Genomic DNA, 20,150 nt, shown 5'->3' on the forward strand with positions numbered 1-20,150 from the left:
GCAGGGAAGAATTATTTCAGAGGACTGATGAGGAAAGGTGGAACCTGTAGAGTTATTTCAAACTGGAAGTCAGTAACTAATTTTGGGCCTCAGCATTTTTTTTTAACTTTTCAAACTTACCTTCTACAAAAGAAAAAACATAGTAAAGTGAACCCCCACATTGCCCCATCATCCCTCTTCACAGTTGGCCTCAGCATTTAACTTCTAGTCATTGTCATGAATACCACTGTTTCTGCCCTGGCATGGAGGTGGAACCTTTCACTTCTGCAAATGGGAAAAAATGCGGTTCAGGCCACTTGGTAGAACTGGGATGCAAGCCCAGGTCTTGGACCAAATTTCAGCTTCTGCAAGTCTCCATGCCCTAAAGCAAGAGGTCACAAATACGGAGGCTTCCTGATGGGCACTCTCAGGGACCCTAAGCCACTGAACCAGGTGGGCCCCCATTCCCTATTGAGCAAGTTGCAGGTGGTAGGAAGGGTTCCTGGTAGTTCCAAACCTTGACAGTGTTCCCACTCAGGCTTAGATGTCCCTTAAGGATTTTACCAAGGAGATGAGCAGCTCAGCTTGGTCCAGTAAACAAAGCATGTTGGTATGTGTCGTCTTTAGCAAAATGCCAGCAGGCTCAGAACTGAACACTTGACCCTGACAGGAGTCCAAGCATGGCTACATTCCATGCTGCCTCCAGGTCCCTGTAGGGGAGCTGTAGGTGGAAAGGTGTTTGAGTGCTGGGCTCCGTGAGCCAAAGCCAGCCCAGAACCTGTCATGTCTGCTCCTCCCCAAGCCCCACCACACACTGAGCGGGTCCAGACCCAGCTGCACACAGTGCACCATTCCTGGCTGAGCTTTCCCCACATCCCCCAACTTCCTGTTGCAGGGACAGCTGGGGCTGGGGGCTTTAGAGGCTGGGTTGCTTGGGGATCTGCAGCTGATCTGGGAATAATTTGAAACTAAATCCTTAGCTCTTTGGAAGCCTTTTATGAAATCATTGCAAGTTTATTAACAACAGCTGTGGCCACACATGACCTGAACCCCATTCCCAGCCCCACCCCCAAAATCACAGGAGGGAAGCGGCAATTCCCAGTCACCTTTTCAAAGGGAGAAAAGGTTAAGTGAAGAAAAAAAGTCACCCATCCTGGTCACAGGCAGCCAGCTGTGGTGACCAGAAATATTGAAGAAAATGGAGACTCAAAAGGACTTTTCAAAGCATCAGCAAGAACAGCCTTGTGTAAGTGCAAACATCTGTTTTTGGAACCTTCAGCCTGTGGATGGTGATTCCCACTATTATCTGTTTGATAGAAGCATCATCTCATCTCCTGAACCACTTGGAGCTTCTCTTACTTCCTTTCCTCCTGTTCAGACCCTGTGGCACAGGCAGGGTTGTGGGCCTTCACAGAGGAACAAGTTAACAAGGGAAGCTTTTGGTCAGTTTTTGTAATTAAAACCTCTCTGGTGAATCCTGCTAGCAGCTGCCATGCTGAGCTGGTGTTTTGGAGAAGCCAGGCCCCGCTGTCCACTTTATGCCTTTGCCATGCCTTCCTCCCAACCCACCTCCATGTGAAGCAAGCATGGCAGGGTCATCCATGTCAGGCCAGCACTTTGTTTCCTGCTGAGCTCAAAGGAATTGGAAAGGAAACCAAACCTCCCTGTTAGGACACTGCACAGCCTGCTCATTTCTTCATTTAAAGCCTCCTTCCAGCTCTGCAGAGCAGTAAGACTCCACATCACATTCTGTTTTAATCTTTCAGGGTGCCTTGGCCCACTGTGGGCACAACCATGATCCCTCCATGGGTCTCACTGTTCATTTATGGTGTGTGGGTCCGCCTTCCACAGTGGCCATGGGGAGCAACAGAAAGTGCTTCTACTCCCACCTGGTGTTTTGTTCACTCCGTCTTTTGAGACCTACCCATATTGATGGCTGACCAGTTACTGCCACCTTCCATCTCAGCGTAGCCTTGCTTATGTGTGTGTTCTATGCTTCTGTTAGAAAGTTCTTACCAGGACCAGAAGGGGCCAAAAAGAGGGCAGAGAAGGGGACCCATGCTCGCCTACTAGATCCGTCTGAAAGCCCATGTTGGACTCCAGGGAGAGGAGTCCTGGTGGGTGCCTGGCGTCCATTACAGCCTGTTGGGGTGTCCATTACAGTGAGTAGAGACAGCTTTCTTCCTCCCGTAGTTCCTTACTGGCCAAGGCAGACGGTGTGAAGGGCAGCTCAGGTCTCAAGCAGGTCCATTTAGTCTCCAACGCTGCTGAGGGCAGAGCAGGTAGAGGGGCCCATCTGCCCACATGGCCTCTGACACCTGCAGAGTCCAGAACTGCCCAGGAGGAGCAGTGGGGCTACCCTGGTCCGGGTTCCACTCCACCACTGTGTGATCCTCAGCAAGTAACTGCATCCTGGATACCTGTCACCTCCCCTCTGAGCTGGAGAGATGCTGGGAGAGTAGGCGTATGCGAGCTGCAGTGCGAGCCCAGGAAGTGGACCTGACTACAAGCACAGCCTTCCAGGAGCCTCCAGAGTTTTCTGAAAGTGAGATTCGGGTACAGAACAACCCGTGGTAATAGGCCAAATGTCCTTGGGAGTTACATCGAGAGAGGAATTACCCTGACTTCATGTTCTGTTAAAACTTTACCTAAAAATTTCCAGGGAGATTTCCAACCCCTTCTCTGCTGGATTGGCTGCTCATTTCCTTGAGTGGAGGTGTTTTGTTTTGTTCTGTTTTGCCCTGTTCTCTTCTTGTATTTCGTTGGAGAAAACTTGCAGAAGTCTGCCCATTCCAGAAAGAAGGAACCCTTTTATATTCCAAGGAGGGTAAGATACACCCTTTCTGGAACAAATCAGACCTAAAAATAGTCACCTCTGATGGTGCTGAGGGTGGGCAGAGTTTCTGGGGCCCCTCTGGCCGCCATGCTCCTGGGGTTCTCTCCAGTTCAGAAACCAGGGGCATACATGGTCCCGAAGAGCTCAGGCTGTGAGCCTGGGGGGGCGCATGCTTCAGTTTCTCATCGGTAATGTGGGGGTGCCTAGTTCATGGAGTTGTTAGAAGAGTGTGAGGCACTTGGAAGAGCAGCTGGCACATAGTGAGCCCTGGTCAGTGTTAGCTTCCGTCATTGCCACCACTGTGCTCAGCACATTACCACAAAGAGACCATTTGCTTCTCACAATAAACCTGCTTTGGAAATGAAGAGGCTCCAGGTTAGGTCGTGCTGGGTAGAGGGTCCCCAAGCCCACATCTGTGGAGCCCCAAAGCTGGATTTCTTCCCATCCCACTAGCTGCCTGTCTGTTAGGAACCCAGTGCTGCTTTAAGATAAAATTGGCTGGTGGCTCCAGCATGCATGGATTTCCTGGAAGTGACTCAGCCCCTGCAGGAGGCTGGCGGTGGTTAATTCTGTGATCCAGCCTTCTCCAGCTTCTTCCTCCTTTTGTTCCCCATTTCCAGCAGCCTAGGTGTGTCCTAGATTTTCAGAATGGCAAGCCTTTTTCACAGGTGTCCTCATTCACCTTGAATGATGACACACAGAATGCCTACTACTTCCCAAGGCACTGCCTGCCAAACGGCCCCTCAGCCCAAATGCAGGGCTCACTGTGGTGAGGGGCCAGTCTTCATATTCTAGCTCAAAAGGTGTTTTAGTTCTTAGTTTCTGAACACTGTCCTGTGACCCCCAACTAGTTGGAGAAACTGGAAATCTGAAACGTCTGACCCACATTCTAAATGTAACTGACTACTTACTTATTTGTGGTAACAATCACTGCTCAAAATAGTTGGGAGCCAGCGTTTTCTGGCAAAATGTGGGCTGTATTTAGACTCTAAGAGCACTGCCTAACCTGGGAAACCCAGGGCTATGGACAGATGATTTTGAGTCCACAGATCAGTAGAGGTTGGAGCAAAGGAATGAAGGGTGCACCTGCCAGCGGGTGCACCTGGCTGCACTATCCTCCAGAAGCTGGCCGATCTGTGTCAGGAAGCTCAACTTGCTCCCCTCTGCAAGTGTCTCAGAACCACCTAAGGGAGTTCTTATAACACTTTCATTCTGTGGTGAACTTTGACCAGGAGCATCCAGAGCTCTCACAGGAAACTTAGTATTGATAAAAATTCAGCAGATGCCCTGCATGCTTTACCCTCTCAGCAGTGCTATAAGGGACCTAGAATCTTCTTCCTAAAAGGGAAACTTCTCTTATCCCTCATTCTTTGTCTTGACAGAAATAGCATGACAGGATCTGAGGAGAATGGTGGGTGGTTGGTTAGTCTTTAATGCTGTGAAATTATCTTTAGGCTCATGTAGAATCCCAATGTGGAACACCCACTGAAATTTTGACCATAGCCCAAAAACATAAGCTCCATAAGGGGAAGGGTCAGGTCTGCCTTATTCTTTGCTGGACATCAGCCCAGTGCATGCTGTATATCAGTGTAACTCCAGGGAAAGGAAATCCCAGAGCAAAATACCTCTAAAACCAAAGTCAGTCAAAGGGAGAAACAAAACCCATTTATTGCTTACAAACTGCAATCTGGGCCGTCTCTTGCCAGAAGCAAGCAAGACGAGCCTCTCAGGTTCAGATAAGCCCTGGGTTGCCCAGGTAATTACCGATTGATATGGAGATGACCTTGCTCCACCCCTGAGGAACATCTGTTGATATGCAGATGCACTAAAGCCAGGCAACATGTTCTGGAAATACTACAGTTTTACCCACAACCAGACAGCTCAGTATGTATTCTTGAAAGAAAAAAATGCATATGCCCTCCATGTGTTCAAATTGAATGAGTGATGGAGACAGGGAACCTTCCAGGTACTTTTCTGTGGAGTTTCTCCCAAGAAAGCTATTTGACCCAGTAGAATGATATAAAGCATTTGTCCAGCCCACCACCAGCTTGCTGTAACTTTGAACAGCTTACTTTCTCTGGAACCTAAGTTTCTGTGTTACAAGAAAGTTGGAATGGATGATTTCTAAGGTACCTTCCTGTGCCGTCGGAGGCCTTGAGTGTCACTCAGGACACAACCACATTTATGTGATAGAGAAATTAGGAATGTGATGGTGGTGAAGCAAAGGGGGTGATGGTGGTGGCAATAATAGTGTAATGACCAGCATTAGGAAACCTGTCACTCAAACCATAAAGAAGCCACTGAGAAATGTTAGGGTTATCTCCCCTCTGTACCCGTTTTTCTTGAAACTCATCTTTCTCAAATCTTCATCCCTGCCGTTTGTCCTGACTTTCCTGCCTTACGTAATGAGGACTTACTTTGTACCAAATCCTTTACATGCTTGAACTCACTCAGTCCTTACAGTGAGGTCCTCAGACTCAGATTTTTTAGGAATTTGTCCCAGGTCCTTAGTGAGAGGTATGGAGGCACTGCTTTCCCAGTTTTCAGTTCTCTTTATCACTTTTTTTTGTTAAATATTTTCCTAGGCCTACCTCTGGCACCAAAATGAAGAGGTTTGCAAGCTCCTAATATAGATAACTGGTAGGGTCTGTCTTAACATTCTCACAGAGACGTTTGGACTATGTCCACCAAACCCCATTGTGTTATTAGAGGCCTTTGTGCAGGTTGGCTTAGTGATTACTAGTATTGTACAGTAACAAGCTCCCTCTTTTGGAGTGCTTAAAGAGGGCTAGACAACCACATCCCGGGGCTTTTGTGGATAATTCTTACATATTACCTGGTGGATGGACATGATGCTCACAAAGATTCTTCCTGGACATAGCAGTTTTCTTATATGCACAAGCCCTTGGCAGCTTCTGAAATACATATGGGAACTTAACCTTTGCCACCTCTCCTTCCCCTGGCCTTGCTCAGAACACCTGGTCAGGTGAGGCTGAAAAAGACCTAGGTCAATGAGAAAAATGTCCAAATGTCAGAGTGGGAAAGAGGCCTTGAGACCATTGAGCCCAGGCCATCAATTGGCATCTGAGGCCCAGAGAATGTCAGGAATTTAACCATGGGTGGTGGTGGCACTGTTGCCCAGAGAGCACTCTATCAAACAAAGGGAATATGTTACATAGCTGTTTATTTGTTCTGTCATCATGACTTATAGTTTCATTGTAGATGAAAAGTTTAACCAGTAAACTCAGAACTGTCTGTCACAGCAGAGGTATCCGGTCACACTGACTGAATAGAATCACGACTCCAGAATCGAGCATTCCTATCTGTGTGGAGACTAATCACTGTCTTAACTGTAACGTTAATAACATACTAAGTAAATAAGCACACTGCCCTTTGCTCAGCCTCGCAGTGAGGCTCCACATTCTCCTCTGGTCCAGGGCTCTCCAGGTGTTCTTCCTGGCTCCTGTGCACCTCTCTGTGGCCCTCCATTCACATCTCAGAAATGCCATGGGTGCCCCAGCCAATCAGAGCCTCAGATGAGCATGAAAAATCCAGAGTTACCACTGCTGTCCCAGCCCAAAGCACCCCTGGCCATGTGGGAGGGCTCGAATGTCTTGTCTAGGGAAATGAGTGTTTCCAGCAGGTTTCCTGAAGTACTGCCCTCCCGCCCCATATTGGGCTCCACTACCCTTCCCCACACTTCTTCCCAGCTTGCTTGCACTGAACTAGAGAAACTGATGGAAGACCTCAGGAAGCAAACCAAGCCTGCCTGCCCCTTGGTTGCTGTTAAGCGCACTGATGGGTGCGGTTTGGGCTGCAGTGTCCCCCTCTGCTCCTCATCAACTCTCAGCCCTGCAGAGTAGCCCTCAAGCCCCATGCTGGTGTGACAGCAGCCCTGCGCCAGGCAGCAAAGGTGTACGCCACCTTGGTGGTATTTTGAGTTCCCATGTGAGTGGGACACCTCTTTGCAGAGCTGCCAAGGTGTGGGTTGAACCACAGCACGGTTCATGACACAGGCATAATTGGTGTGGTCTGTCCTGGGCCAGCAGCCCAGTGATCCCACCACAGCACCTGGGGCAGGTGGAGATGCAGGAACTGTGTTTAGCTGGAGCCATTCCCCTGCTTGCCCAGCACAGCCCCAGAGCCTCCCTGGTGAAGTTAACACATCTGCCTGTGCCCAGAGCACCTCACTGTCTCCTGTCCCCAGGTGGGATGAGCCAAATTTAAATTGCCATTTAGCGTAGCAGGCCTACCAGATGTTGAGTTTGGGAAGGGGAGACCGTAGGCTCAGGGGTGTGCCCTTCCTCCTGTACCCAAGACTGACCCAGGCCACATCCTGCTGGCAGGGTGCTATGCCTTCTACAGCCCACCAGCTGTCTTAAGAGCTAAGAGCCAGCTTCAGGCTCATCAGGCCTGCGTGGACATAAGTCCATCTCAGCTCAGGGTGTCAACAAGACTGCTGAGCACTGCACAAAAGGGCTGCTGTGCTCAGAGTTGGAAGACTCCAGATCCAAAACTCCTCAGTCCTACCCCGCAAGATCCCTGTTTCCCATACCCTTGGGTTATCAATCTGCCCCTCTGAGGTGTGGGAGTTCCTCTGGTTACTGTACAGCTGAGTGAACAGAGCACGCACTGGGCCCAGCCCCAGATGGGCTTCCTCATGAGAGCACCACCCAAGGATAAAAGGAGAAGATTCTCAGGGAGCAGGGATGACCAGCAGCAAGCCGGCCTTCCCCAGAGGGGCCTCAGCTGCACGGAGCTGTTTGAGAGCAAGCTTATCATCTTACTGCTTTTTTCTAGGAAGATGACGAGAAGTTAATTGAGGAAATCCAGAAGGAGGCCGAAGAGGAGCAGAAAAGAAAGAATGGAGGCAAGGGCTTCCCTGGCGTAGGTCCCGTGCTTAGCGTGCTCCTTGCGCACGGGATGTGGTGAGGGGACCCCTGCTGCTGGGACTCCACCTGGCCAGGGACAACCCAGGAAGTGTCCCTCTGGTGACACAGACACAGATGTCCACACGTCCAGCTCCCTGTGGGAAAGGCCGAGAAAGATTAGACAGTTTCAGCATCTCTGATGTGAGGTGGTCCCAAGGGGTGGGTTTGAGGTTAGGAAGCAAACCAAAGTCACACCAGGCTAAAAAGACCGTAGGCACCCCTGGCCCCTCTGAGCTTACAGGAGTGGAGTTTCTGTGAGTGGCCACCTGCCCCTGACTCTAGAGGGTGGTCTCACACAGAGACCCACTGCTCTGAGCTGCACCTGTTTGTTGTCTTCAAGGCCATTGCTATAGAGGGTAGCATGTGGCCAGAAGAATGATTCTGTCCTTGGTGATGGGGGGGGTGCTGCATTTTGTGCTTTGATTAGCCTGGTGGCCTGACCACCCCTCCTGTGTCCACCCGTAAGGAAGATGCTAAGGTCACAGACTTGCAGCATGCTCACATCTCAGCCCCCAGCTTAGGGAAGAGGGCACACAGTCCAGGTCCCAAGCCCAGGGCAAGCAGTTAGTTGGAACTGTTACTAAAGCCCCTCTCCTTTTCAGAAAACACCTTCAAACGCATCGGGCCCCCCTTGGAGAAGCCTCCAGAGAAAGTCCAGAGGATCGAGGCCCTGCCAAGGCCTGTCCCACAGAATCTGCCCCAGCCACAGATCCCGCAGTATGCCTTTGTCCACCCGCCCTTCCCGCTGCCGCCAGTGCGGCCCATATTCAACAACTTCCCCCTCAACATGGGCCCCATCCCTGCACCTTATGTACCCCCTCTGCCCAATGTGCGCCTCAACTACGACTTTGCCCCTGTCCATGTGCCATTGGAGCACAACCTGCCTATGCACTTTGGACCCCAACCGCGACATCGCTTCTGATGGGCCTGGAGCCTCGCCCCACTCAGGCCCAGGAGCCACCTGGGGGGCGGCGATGGACAGACACCCTCTTTGCCCTGGGGCCGATGACTCTGCCCATGCCTTCTAAGTGGGGGTGATGGATTTGGCTCTCCAAGAGGCTGGCTGGCTTCTTGCTCCTTCGCAGGAAGGGCTCCTGCCCCTTGAAGAGTGGCCAGCAGGGCCCCTAAGGAATGAGTCTGGTGCGCACTAGGCCACAGACGGGGACAGCAAAACCCTCTTCCTGGAGAATTCTGCCATCCTAGCAGCCAGGGCAGTGGACCTGGCCACAAGGTGGCCTGTCTGCTCAGTCACTCAGATCCCTGCAGAAGGAGACATGGGAGTAATTTGTCTCTGCCCTGTCCCCCAACTTTCCCCCAGCCCAGCAGACAAGTCTCTCAGTGAAAAACCACATAGGCCTTTTCCAGCAGTCGGATCCCTGATAAAGCTGAGTAATAGTAGTGTAATTTGGAGAGACCTGAGGGGTCTGAGCCATGTAGCAAAGGCAGGGTCTTCCGCCAGCCCACACACTGAGGCCTGCCCACAGTGGGGTGTACCCGGCTGCCAAGTCCACAAGCCTGGGAGCACCACTCAGGGTGGGGAAGCTGCAGACAGTGTCCTCCAAGTCCACAACCCCAGGCAGCCACCTTGATGACTGTCCAAGGTGGGTCTCTCTTCTTCCATCTTAGCCCACTCAGATGAGACCACAGAGACAGCCATCTTCTGCTGTGGGTCTGTTAGTAATTAAGAAAGGTTTGCAGTTTACTCACTTTGAACTTACTCAGTGTTTTCTGGCATATTAGGGTTTCTCTCACTCAGTGTCTGAAAAGTCAAATCTGTTACCCCATGCTAGGCAGCTGATGAGGGCAGGATGGTCCTGAAACTTTTGCTAAACAAAAGATCTTATGACATAGCTGTGACAGGGCTGATGGCTCCCCTGGTGCAGCCCAGTTGTTGGGGAGCCTTCTCTGCCACAAGCGGGTTTGGTGGGAGCAATGGGCTTCCTTCCCCTGGGTGACCCAGATTGTGCCCAGCACACAGCCAGGGACCTGCCCTTCCCTGAGGTCAGGGGAGTCTCACTCTGGGTCTTCACGGGAGTCCCTGCTGTATCCCATTTGCATTTTCTTGTGCAGCCCTGGCCAGGTGTTTGAGCTGCCTGAGGCTGTGCCCCACCCCAGCCCCCTCCTCTGTGGTACCTCATGCTCCAGCCCATGTACAGGGCAGAGGCCTCAACTGGAAATGAGCGTGCCTGCCTCCCCATGTTGGTCTCTGTCCTGTTGCTATATCTGGTGGCTATGGGGTTCCCAGAAGTTAAGAGCACACATACAGACCCCAGAGAGGAGGGCAAGCCTACTGGTTGGCCCCCAGCACTGCAGGAGGGCTGCACCACGAGGCCTGCCTGCCGTGTGGGCACCATGCCCCTGGGGCCGAGCACTCCCAAGCGAGGTCACCCGCTGCCCTTGGCTTTTGATGTATCTCAAGGATTCAGATTGAGGGGTTGAGGGCAGGACCTTTTTCTTGCTGCCTTCCCTCCAGGTGATGCTTTCCAGACCAGTGGTCACCTGGGCATGGGGTCAGGTGTGTGAGGAGAGGCTTCTCCTTGTCCAGCTGCCTGCCCTTTGCTACTGCCTGAACTGCAGCCCCTGGGGAGAGCCCTGCCCCAGGCACAGTGATGGGCTTTCTGTAAGTACCTTAAGAGCATGTACCATGTGCTTCCCCAAGGGTACTTGAGAACAGTGAGCCACCATATAGGGAGGGTGACCACAGGCACTGTCACCCTGCCCTGCTGGACAGCCCCCAGGACGAACCAGAACCTCCCAGGCCTCCTGAGCCAATTCATCATCCAAGAAAAGAACAAACGGGCCCCACCACTGCCCTGCAGCCCAGAGTACATGGCTCCATAGCAGGCCTGGGTGAGCTCTAAGGACAGACCCAGGTAGGTGGATCACCCCTGACACATGTCCAGCGAATCCTCTAGAACCTGGCTTGTGAAGTCCCCCTCTTAGGAGGGAGGAGACAAGAGTAATAGTTCCCTCAAGGCCAAGCCAAGGACTTGCTTTGAAAAGAACTACAGCCATTTCTAGCCACACAGCTGTTAGGGAACCCCTCTTGCCTTTCTGAACTGAGGGCACCTGATTGCTAATGTTACTTCTTGAGCCTGACTGTGGGGCTGCTCACTGTTTGGGGGCAGGGCATAGCTGTGAGTTCTGACCCTAGCACAAGTCCCCACGTTTCTGTGAGGTGATCGTCTAGGCACCTGTGTCCCAGAAGCAGGCCCTTGGGCTCCTCAAGAGGCAGTCTGCACTGGTGGGGTTGGTGGGAAGGGAGCCATAACCATCTGAGCAACTAGCAAGTGGTTGAGGTGAGAATGACGGTATCAGCCCCTGTCTGGGGGACAAAGGAGTCCCCAAGGCAGCCTGGCACCTTCCCCTCTCTGGGCTGCAGTGCTTGCTTCCCAGATCAGAGACTGCCCAGCATCAGTCTGTTTTACTTGCCTTAAAACTGGAGAGAGAAATCTAGTATTTGCACTTAGCAGATTTAAAAATTTTTTTAAATTGCATGATCTGTCACTTTGTATAAAAATAGCAAAGATGATTAGTTTATTAAATTTTTTCTTTGCCTTCTGGTAGTAAAAATATATAAAATAACTCTGTTTAAACTACTGTGTGTAAAAAGCCTGTATCATATGTAACTTGGACTTTTTGTAAATAAATGTTTGTGTACTCTGTGCCCTCAGTTTCATTTCTCTACTTGGCACAGTCTGGCAGCCCCACCGCTCCCACGAAGTCAGAGGGGCTGTGCACAGCAGGTAGGTCCTGAGGGAGTGAGTATCTAAAGTGACACCACCCACCAAAAGCAGACAGCTGCCTGGAGAACAGCAGGGTCTGACCCAGCGTGACGATGCCATGGGCTAACCCTGCTTCATGGCTTCCCAAGCTGCACAAAGAGTTTTGTTTTTGTTTTTGTTTTTTGGCACAGAATTCAATTCAAGAAAGTACAGTCAGCCATGCAGCAGGCCTCTGACTCGTCACTGGAGAGTGACCTACAGAGGTTTGGCCCATCCAAGGATTGGGTGCAAACGGGAGAAACCTTGTCCTCTGAGAGCAGGAGACAAACATCTGAGAATAGCTGTGGTGCTGAGTTCCTGCCTACTTGCTGGAGTGCATCTTCCTGACTCATGGGGGTAGGGTGACCTAGGTGCTGGTGGACCACTGCAAGCTCAGGGCCAGGCCACATGTAAAGTGGTAATCACGGGGCTATCTCCTCCTGCCATTTGCAACTAATTACTGAATGATGCTTTTTTCTTTTTGCCCATCTGAAAAAAGTATACTGAAAAAAAAAAACTTCCCTGCATTCTCAGCTTTTAAACAAGTTGGTATGTTTCTTAATTTATCCATAGCCATCAATTCCTTGGTCCTATTTATTCCATGTTTTGCATATTTGCAGCAATATCATAGGCTCTCCTACTGTTTCAGTGTGTAGATAAGTAATGGCTCTTTTCCAATCTGCCACATCCAGGAACCCAGTCATATTCCTCCTGCCTTGCCCCACACTCCTACCAGCCCATTACAACACACACACGCACGCACACACCAGGCCCTGTGACCTGTGCTTTACAAAATGGTTTCATACCCTCCATTGCAACTCACTCTTCTCCCTTTACAGCTGTCGAGTGCCCTCCAGGTCTGAGGGGCTAGCTCACTCTACTTTGGTTTTTTATGCCTTTTGTGGTGATTCTTTATTAGATTTGCCACAGGTCACTCAACCCTCCTTGTTAAGGGAAGTTGATGTTTCACCACCACACTGCCTCAGTGAACATTCCCTTTGATGTACTGAAGGATGGGATGGGGTGGTTTTCCACAGCTTTTGCCAGACTTCTCTCCTGCAAAGCCTGTCAATCCCCCAGTGCAGGTGAGAGCTCTGGGCTGCGCTTCTGCCTGTGTTGGCACATGTATGTGACCACAGTCCCTCTGCTGTCCTAAGACGTCTTCTGGAATCTGACCTCCCAGAGGCGTCACTTTCTTTTTAATGTACTTTTTAATTCAAGTATAGTTGACACATTATATTAGTGTCAGGTATACAACATAGTCATTTACCAATATATACATTAAAAAATGCTCAGCAAAGTAAGAATAATTACCTTTTGTCACCATACAAAAGTTATTGCAATATTATTGGCTATATTCTCTGTGCTGTACTTTTCATCCCTGTGGATTATTTTTTTATAACTGTAAGTTTGTACCTCTTAATCTCCATCACCTATCTCGCCCACCCCACTCTGGCAACCACCAGACCATTCTCAATTTTAATGAGTCTATTTCTGTTCTGTTTGTTCATTTTTTTTTAGGTGGAAATTACATGGTGTTTGTCTGACTGACTCCACTTAGCATAATGCCCTCCAGGACCATCCAGGTGTCACAAATGGCAAAGTTCCCTTTTTTAAGGCTGAGAAATATTCTATTGTATATATGTACCACATCTTCATCCATCTTTCCCTGGACACTTAGGTTTCTTCTGTGTCTTGGCTGTTGGAGTAAATCATACTGCAGTGAACATGGGGTGCAGATATCTTTCCAAATAGAGGTGTCGTTTGTGTTAACACCTCTTTAACTAGAGCTGCTTTCAGGTCAGGAGCACTCATAATTGTAATATCCAAACTTTATTTTTCCATTTTTACAATGCCCTTTTTTTTTTGCATATACATTTGCCAATTATAGATGTTCTAAAGTAGAAAAATTTTGAAAAAACAGAAAAGGAAATAAAAAGAAATGCTTTGTAATCCAAAGGTAACTACTGATACTTTGAAGCATTTCCTCCCAGTGTGTTTATTTTCCCTGTGATGCACATGTAATCACAATGGTTCACAGAACAATAAACCAGCGGTGCAGGTTTTCATCTATCTTGAGCATTCTGAGTGCTTCTGAAACACGAGTTTTAATAAGCTGCTCCTTCTGAACCTCTTACCAGGCTCCATTAGCGTTCTCTTTGGACTTCTTGAAATCACTTTTCTGAAGGCCCGTGCACAGCTGACCTGCTGGCCCTTTGTTCTCATGACCCCTGTGGGGAAGTGGTCAGTCCGAATCCCTCTTGGTCAGGATTAAATCAGAACCAGTTCCTCTTCTCGCTTCCTCTCCCTTCATCAGCACATTTTTGGCAGAGGCAGTCCCGAGCTGTTGGCTGGCTTGGCTTAGCTTGGCCGTAGAAGCTGCCAGTAAAAAGCCTGTGGAGGGGGCATGGAGCCAGCGCAGGCTGCCTACCAGTGTCACCTTCTAACCCTCTTGGGCTGCCCCACCCAAGGCCATCCTGGGATGTCTGGCTCAGAATCCTCCCTGTGGGCTCTGCCCCCTTCCAGCTGCCTGGTGTGGCCAAAGTACTTGAGGCCGCTGCTGCGGTACAGCAGGAGTGATCACAGCCTCTCTTCAGGTTGTGAGAAGTAGAAGAGGAGATACATGTGGCCCTAGTCAGCCTCTGTCGGAGAAACCTGACTCTCCCAGGATGGCCCTGGGTCAGGCCAGGGCGCATCCACAGGCTGTTGCCCCTCACCACTCTGGTGACTCCTTGGGGACAAAGTGCTAGTTACCCAACAAGTCCAGGCTCACCTGCCCATGTCTCTGAACTGTGTCCACCTCCACACAGGACTCTGACACTGAGTCCCTGCTCACACCCTGCACCGCGGCGCACAGTGGCCTCAGACTGCTACAGAGGAGTGGGACAGGCCTGGGCTGGGAAGGTGCCGCTTGGTGGCACCTTCCATGTGAGGCTCCATGGCAGGGCAACCAGAAATGTGCAACTGAAAACCAGGCAGGTGGGAACGGAAAATGCTGGAGGGGCTCTGCAGGGGTGGCTCGGCTGGGAAGGCATCACAGAGGAGCTGCCCAGACCGCAGGGAGAGGTCCCAACCCAGGTCTTCTCATTGCCTGGAGCTGGTCAAATGCAGGTCCCAGGGACTGCAATTCTGGTGGCTCCTAGGAATCTGCATTTTCAGCCAGCTTCTCACTGGTGGAATCTTGGGCCTGGGCAGAGAGCCTGGAGCAGGAGGTTTGGGAGGAGGCTGCTGTCTGGCCTCTAGGTGGGAGCTGGACAGATGGGAGCACACCTGGGAGGGGGATCCCAGGGGCACTTGGAGCCCAAGGAGGGTGGCCGGTCCTAGTGGCTGAGGGAATGGAGGGAATGGGCAGTGCAGGGCAGGTGGCAGGCTGCAGCCAGTCTTGCAGACCCTGGAGTGGCAGAGCAGCCAGGATCTGGCAGCCAGATAGCAGGAGGAATCGAAAAGCACAGTGCCCTGGAAGACCTGCAGCTGCCACGTCCAGGGGTCAGGTCCAGTTGGCATCTCTGCTCCCGCCCAGGGCCCATCTGCCCCTGGCCTGAACATCTCTCCAGTGCAGCTGGCCTCCAAGGAGCCTGGAGAGGACCTAGTCCCCATCCAAGGCTGGCCCCTGTGTGGCAGTGCCCACCCCACCCCACCCCTGCTGCTACTGCAGCCACCTGGCCAGCTCAGTGAGGGGCTTGCCTCCTGATGGGCCTGAGGCCCTGGGCAGCGGCCCAGAGGGGGAACAAACTGGGCCCAGAGTGCAGCCCCCGGAGATAGTGGCTCCCAGTCTCTCTGCCCAAGCCTAATGCCCTCTCTCACTCGCGCACTATCTATCAAGTCGGAAACTGCACATGGTATAAAAACAAACGAAAACCAAATCAGAGCAAAAGAAAAGCTATGGCAACAAAGGGAGCCCAGCCCAGGATTAGGGTTCTGAAGTGATCCTCCCACAGGTGTCCTGGCCGATCTTCAGAGACAGCTCCACCTTTCCAGCAGCTCACTTGGAGAAACACATGAGTTATAAGGGTTGGTGTGCCCATAAATGAACATGTGCCCACAGCTCAAAGGAAGGGTGCTCTGCAGGTGATCACCTGTGACCTGTTGGGGTCCTGGGTGGCTGTAACCCATTCCAGGTGCCCTGGGACCTGCCCCAAGGAACAGACCCATCCTGGCTGCAGTCACCATTCAGGGTGGCCTCAGACTCTGGATAGGCCTTGGGTGCTGCCCAGGGTGGCCCCCTAGTTCTGGCCATCCCAGCCTGCTCAGCCTCAGACCTCAGGTACTCTGACACCTCTCCCACAGACGTCATGTTTCCCTCCTGTTTGGTGGGGAACAAGGCCAAGAGAGAAACCTAGGACACCGTGGAGTCCCAAGCATGCATGACCAAAGGAAGCACAGGGCACAGTTCCTGCCCAGCTCTGCCATTTCCTGGCTCTGGACCGTATCCAGTCCCCTTTCCTCATGAGGCTCCGAGCATCTCAGGTTAATTCCCTGTCTGTAGAATGTTTCCACTGCCTCCCTGAAGGACCCAGCACACACTTCCGCTCAGCCCTCAATCTCCGCCACCAGTTAGGGTCTGGGGTGCTTAGGAAATGACCACTAGAAGGATCAATCTGTGAAATGAGATAAACGTGCCCACTGGGCAGGGAGTGTGCGCATTAAATGAGACAGATGCTGTATACGGAGACGCAGTCTGACCTAGGAAGCCACACAAATGGCAGCTTAATTGATTTTGCTTTTGAAATCAGTAAATGTGGGTGATCATTTCTTCTACTGGTAAACACAATGGGCAAGCCACCTGCCAGCCAAAGCCTCAGTCTCCCCATTGGTGAAATGGAGGGGTCGGCTGGGCAACTTGAGACCTCACAGCTATGACGGGCGCAGATTTCACAGGTGTCCTGATGGCAACAGGTATCAAGAGTTGGGGTTTTAAGGCTGCAGAGATGTTTCCCTTAGAATGTGTTTTAATACAATGAAAATTAAGCTTTATTCATTATAGCCAGAAAGTGAAAATGGTGCCAATGGCCATTGTCAGATGAATGGATACAATGTACACAGCCCCATGCAATGGGATTGTGTTTGGCCATAAAAAGGAAAGATGAGCTGACACATGCTATGGCATAGATGAACCTTGAAAACAGGATGTTCAGTAAAAGAAGACAAACACCAAAGACCACAGATTGTATGATTTTAGTTATACGACACGTCCAGAGTCGGCAAACTTGAAGAGACTAGAAGTGGATTAACAGTTGCTGAGGGCTGGATAAAATGTCCTAAAGTTGACCGTGGTGATGGTGGTAAATACCTGTGAATATACAAAAGCTGTTAAATTACACACATTATATGGGTGAATTACACAGTATGTGAATTACCTGTCAAAGTTATTTTTAAAAAGAAGAAAAAAACAAATGCCATTTCTGGCCATCATTAAGTAACTGGGATGGTTGGATTTGCCCTCTCCCTCAAACACTTGTCTTCAGGCACTGGAGCCAAGCCAGTGACCCCTGGGAGCAGGGAGCTCCACGATCTCCCTAACTTACTTTCTTGAGAGCTTCCATGCCACAGCACAGAAATGCTGGCAGAGACCAGTGGACTCCTGAGTTAAGGAGACAGAGATTAGAATTTGGGGAGGCTGAGGATCCACAGGGCAGAAGAACAGGAAGGACAAGAAGACTGCCCAGACAGGCTATTCCGGGGGTTGGCAGAGGGCCGCGCTATCGCAGCTGACTGCTGATGCCTCCGGGCCCGAGAGGAGCCAGCACCAGGCCAGGGAAAGAACCAGCAGACGGGAGCAGGCAAGAGAACTCACACCGAACATCTAAAGATGAAAACATACAAGGTTTTATATTTTAAAAATACACTGGGTGGGATTCTGTTGACTCTGCAGAAGAAAAAAATTACTGAACTTGAAGGCAGCAAGAGAACGATCCAAAACACAACACAAAAGAGTCTGAAAAAAATAGAAGGGCAGCAGATAAGGCACAGCCGGCACTTTCCCGGACAGCAGCCTTTAGGGGAGGAGGCCCTTGGGCTAGTGGGAAAGGCATGCAGCTGACCACCAGTACAGGCCACTGCAGAGCCCCCACAGGCCCATCTGGAGCTGCAGGGACCCAGGGCCACCTTGATTACCAGCTCTTTGATGAGACTTTATCAGGAGCCCTGGGAGATATGGGAGGCTTTTATTTACAGCCCCTAAATCTGATGATGGTGCTCTGGGGACAGAGGAAACCTAGTGAGTGAGGCTGGAGGCCCCACCCTGCCTGAGCCCAGCGCTCTCAGCCCAGACCACCTGTGCTCCCCATTGGCAAGGATTAGCCATGAGGTAATCACTGCACATGCCTACCAGCCATGGCTGCATTCTCACCTCGTAGCTTGGCAAGCTTCAAGAGAATTCTATCTAGGTTGGGGACGGTGTTGGGAAACACTCATCCACAGCTGGGCAGGGGTGAGGACTGTCTTGTTCAGAGGCGGTCTGTCCACATCCATCAAAATTTCAAGTGACCCAAGAATTGTCCTTCCAGGAATTTGCCCCAGAAACTTGTAAAAAGGCTCCAGCCCATGGCTCCATTCAGCAGTGTCTTCTCCATTCATGACAAATGAGAACAATGTGATGTCCATGCATGCGGGGTGAGGTAGATAAAAGGGGACATCACAGGGCAGACAAGACAGAGGGAGGTCTGTCTGTGCAGATAAGGACCCTCCCATTTGTTAAGTGACAACTGAAAGGACAGAGCAGTGGAAACAAATAAAATCCTAAAGCACTACTACTGGTGGGAATGTGAAATGGTGCAGCCACTATGGAAACACTGTGGAGGTTCCTCAGAAAAATAAAATTAGAATCATCATATCACTACCAATTCTACATATGGGTATACACCGAAAAAATTGAAAGCAAGCTCTCAAAGAGATATCTGTACACCCATGTTCATAGCAGCATTATTCACAATAGGAAAAGGTGGAAGCCACCAAAATGTACATTCAGTGATGGAGGTGTCAGATCCATACATGGAATATGACTCAGCCCTAAACAGGAAGGAGATTCTGACACCTGCTCCAACATGGATGGACCTTGAGGACATTAGGCCAAGCTGTCAACCAGTCACAGGACAAATCCTGTAGGATTCCACTTACACAAAGCCCCTGGAGTCGTCACATTCATAGAAAGTGGATGGTGGGTGCCAGGGGCTGGGGGAGGAGGTGGGGAGTCAGTGTTTAATGGGGACAGAGCATCAGTTTGGGAAGGTGAAGTGCTCTGGAGATGATGAATACTGAGGATACACATAACAATGCTGAATTGGACACTTAAAAATGGTGATGGCGGTCAGTTGTAAGTTAACATATTTTGCCCCAGTTAAAAAGTAATTAATTAGTAAGAATACAATAAATACATTGGGGTCGTGATGATAGTAGCATAGCACACAACCTAGGGAGGCACCCTGTCCCACACAGAACTGCCTCCGGGACCCCACACCTGCCTTTCTCCCCCTCTGTGCCCCAGCTGCCCCCACTGACGTCGTGTCCCCACCTGCCCACACAGGGCAACCCAGAGGGCAGGAGGGTTAACGCTTTAGGACGCAGACAGCCAAGGGTTAAGTGTGGAGCGTCGAGTCCCTGCTCCTGGGGGGACGCCCCATGCTGCATAGCCTTATTCCTGAGTCGCTCAGGGGAGTCCAGGGCCCATTTCCATGGTGCTGACCGCTATCACCTTCCTCCTCCCCGTTTCCTGGAGCGACCTCCCAAATTCCCCACTTGGCCTTAAATGCTTGCATGTGTCTGTGGGGGAACCAACCCCATGAGTGTGAGTGCCTATGTGTGTGAACATAGACATTATGCTTTATATATAAATCCCGGCTGAACAGGGCATGTGACCTTGAGCAAGTTACTTAACCTCTCTGTGCCTCAGTTTCTACATAAATGGAAATAACAATACTACCCTCCATTCAGCGCTGCTATAGGGCTGTATTAGTCTGCTCCCGACACCAGAACAAAGTACCACAGACCAGGCAGCTTAAACAATAGAAATTTATTTTCTCACAATTCTGGAGGCTCCATGTCCAAGGTCAATGTGTGCGCAGGACTGGTTCTCCTGCAGCCTCTCTCCTTAGCTTACAGCTGCCATTTTCTTCCTGAGTCCGCACATGCTCCTCTGAGCTTGTCTGTGTCCTCATCTCCTCTTCATTTAAGGACACCAGTCAGATTGGACTGGGCCCCCCATATGCCCCCATTTAACCTTAATTGCCTTTTTAAAGACTCTGTTTCCACACACAATCCTATTCTGAGGTCCTGGGTGTTGGGACCGCAGAATATGGATTTGGGAGTTGGGACACAGTTTAGCTCATGCCAAGGACTGAATGAATTAATAAAGGGCTTAGCACCTGGCACATATCAAGGGCTACATATCAATTCCTTAAAAAATAAAAATTTCTCGGCAAATGCTAACAGTGTTACTTCTGGGGAGAGGGCTGGGGCACCCTTTGACTTCATACTCTATGTCTTATCTTAATTCTCAAAATAACAATAATGATATAATAACCCTTAGAGTACCTGCCACACAACTTGGGGTTCTAACAATAATGATATAATAACCCTTAGAGTACCTGCCACACAACTTGGGGTTCCTGGAAGGTGTACCCCCCTCCCCTCCTGGAGGTTGGG

The 20,150-nt window shown here is 50.5% G+C and overlaps 1 protein-coding gene across 8 annotated transcripts in view; it reads left to right on the forward strand.

Moving 5' to 3' along the window:
• Positions 1 to 11,411, forward strand: part of RNF216 (ring finger protein 216) — a 163,049-nt gene extending 151,638 nt beyond the window's left edge. For 6 of the 8 annotated variants that reach the window (XM_036932939.2, XM_057487389.1, XM_036932944.2 and 3 more), the window contains 2 exons: positions 7,616 to 7,702; positions 8,349 to 11,411. In XM_036932939.2, the coding sequence (XP_036788834.2) occupies positions 7,616 to 7,702; positions 8,349 to 8,774 (513 nt within the window). In that variant the 3' untranslated portion in view covers positions 8,775 to 11,411. The remainder of the gene's footprint in view (positions 1 to 7,615; positions 7,703 to 8,348) is intronic. The other 2 variants (XM_036932943.2, XM_036932945.2) reach the window with 1 other exon arrangement.
• The last annotated feature ends 8,739 nt before the right edge of the window (positions 11,412 to 20,150 follow it).

The sequence above is a fragment of the Manis pentadactyla genome, chromosome 10 (assembly GCF_030020395.1).
Source record: "Manis pentadactyla isolate mManPen7 chromosome 10, mManPen7.hap1, whole genome shotgun sequence".
Classification (NCBI taxonomy): Eukaryota; Metazoa; Chordata; class Mammalia; order Pholidota; family Manidae; genus Manis; species Manis pentadactyla.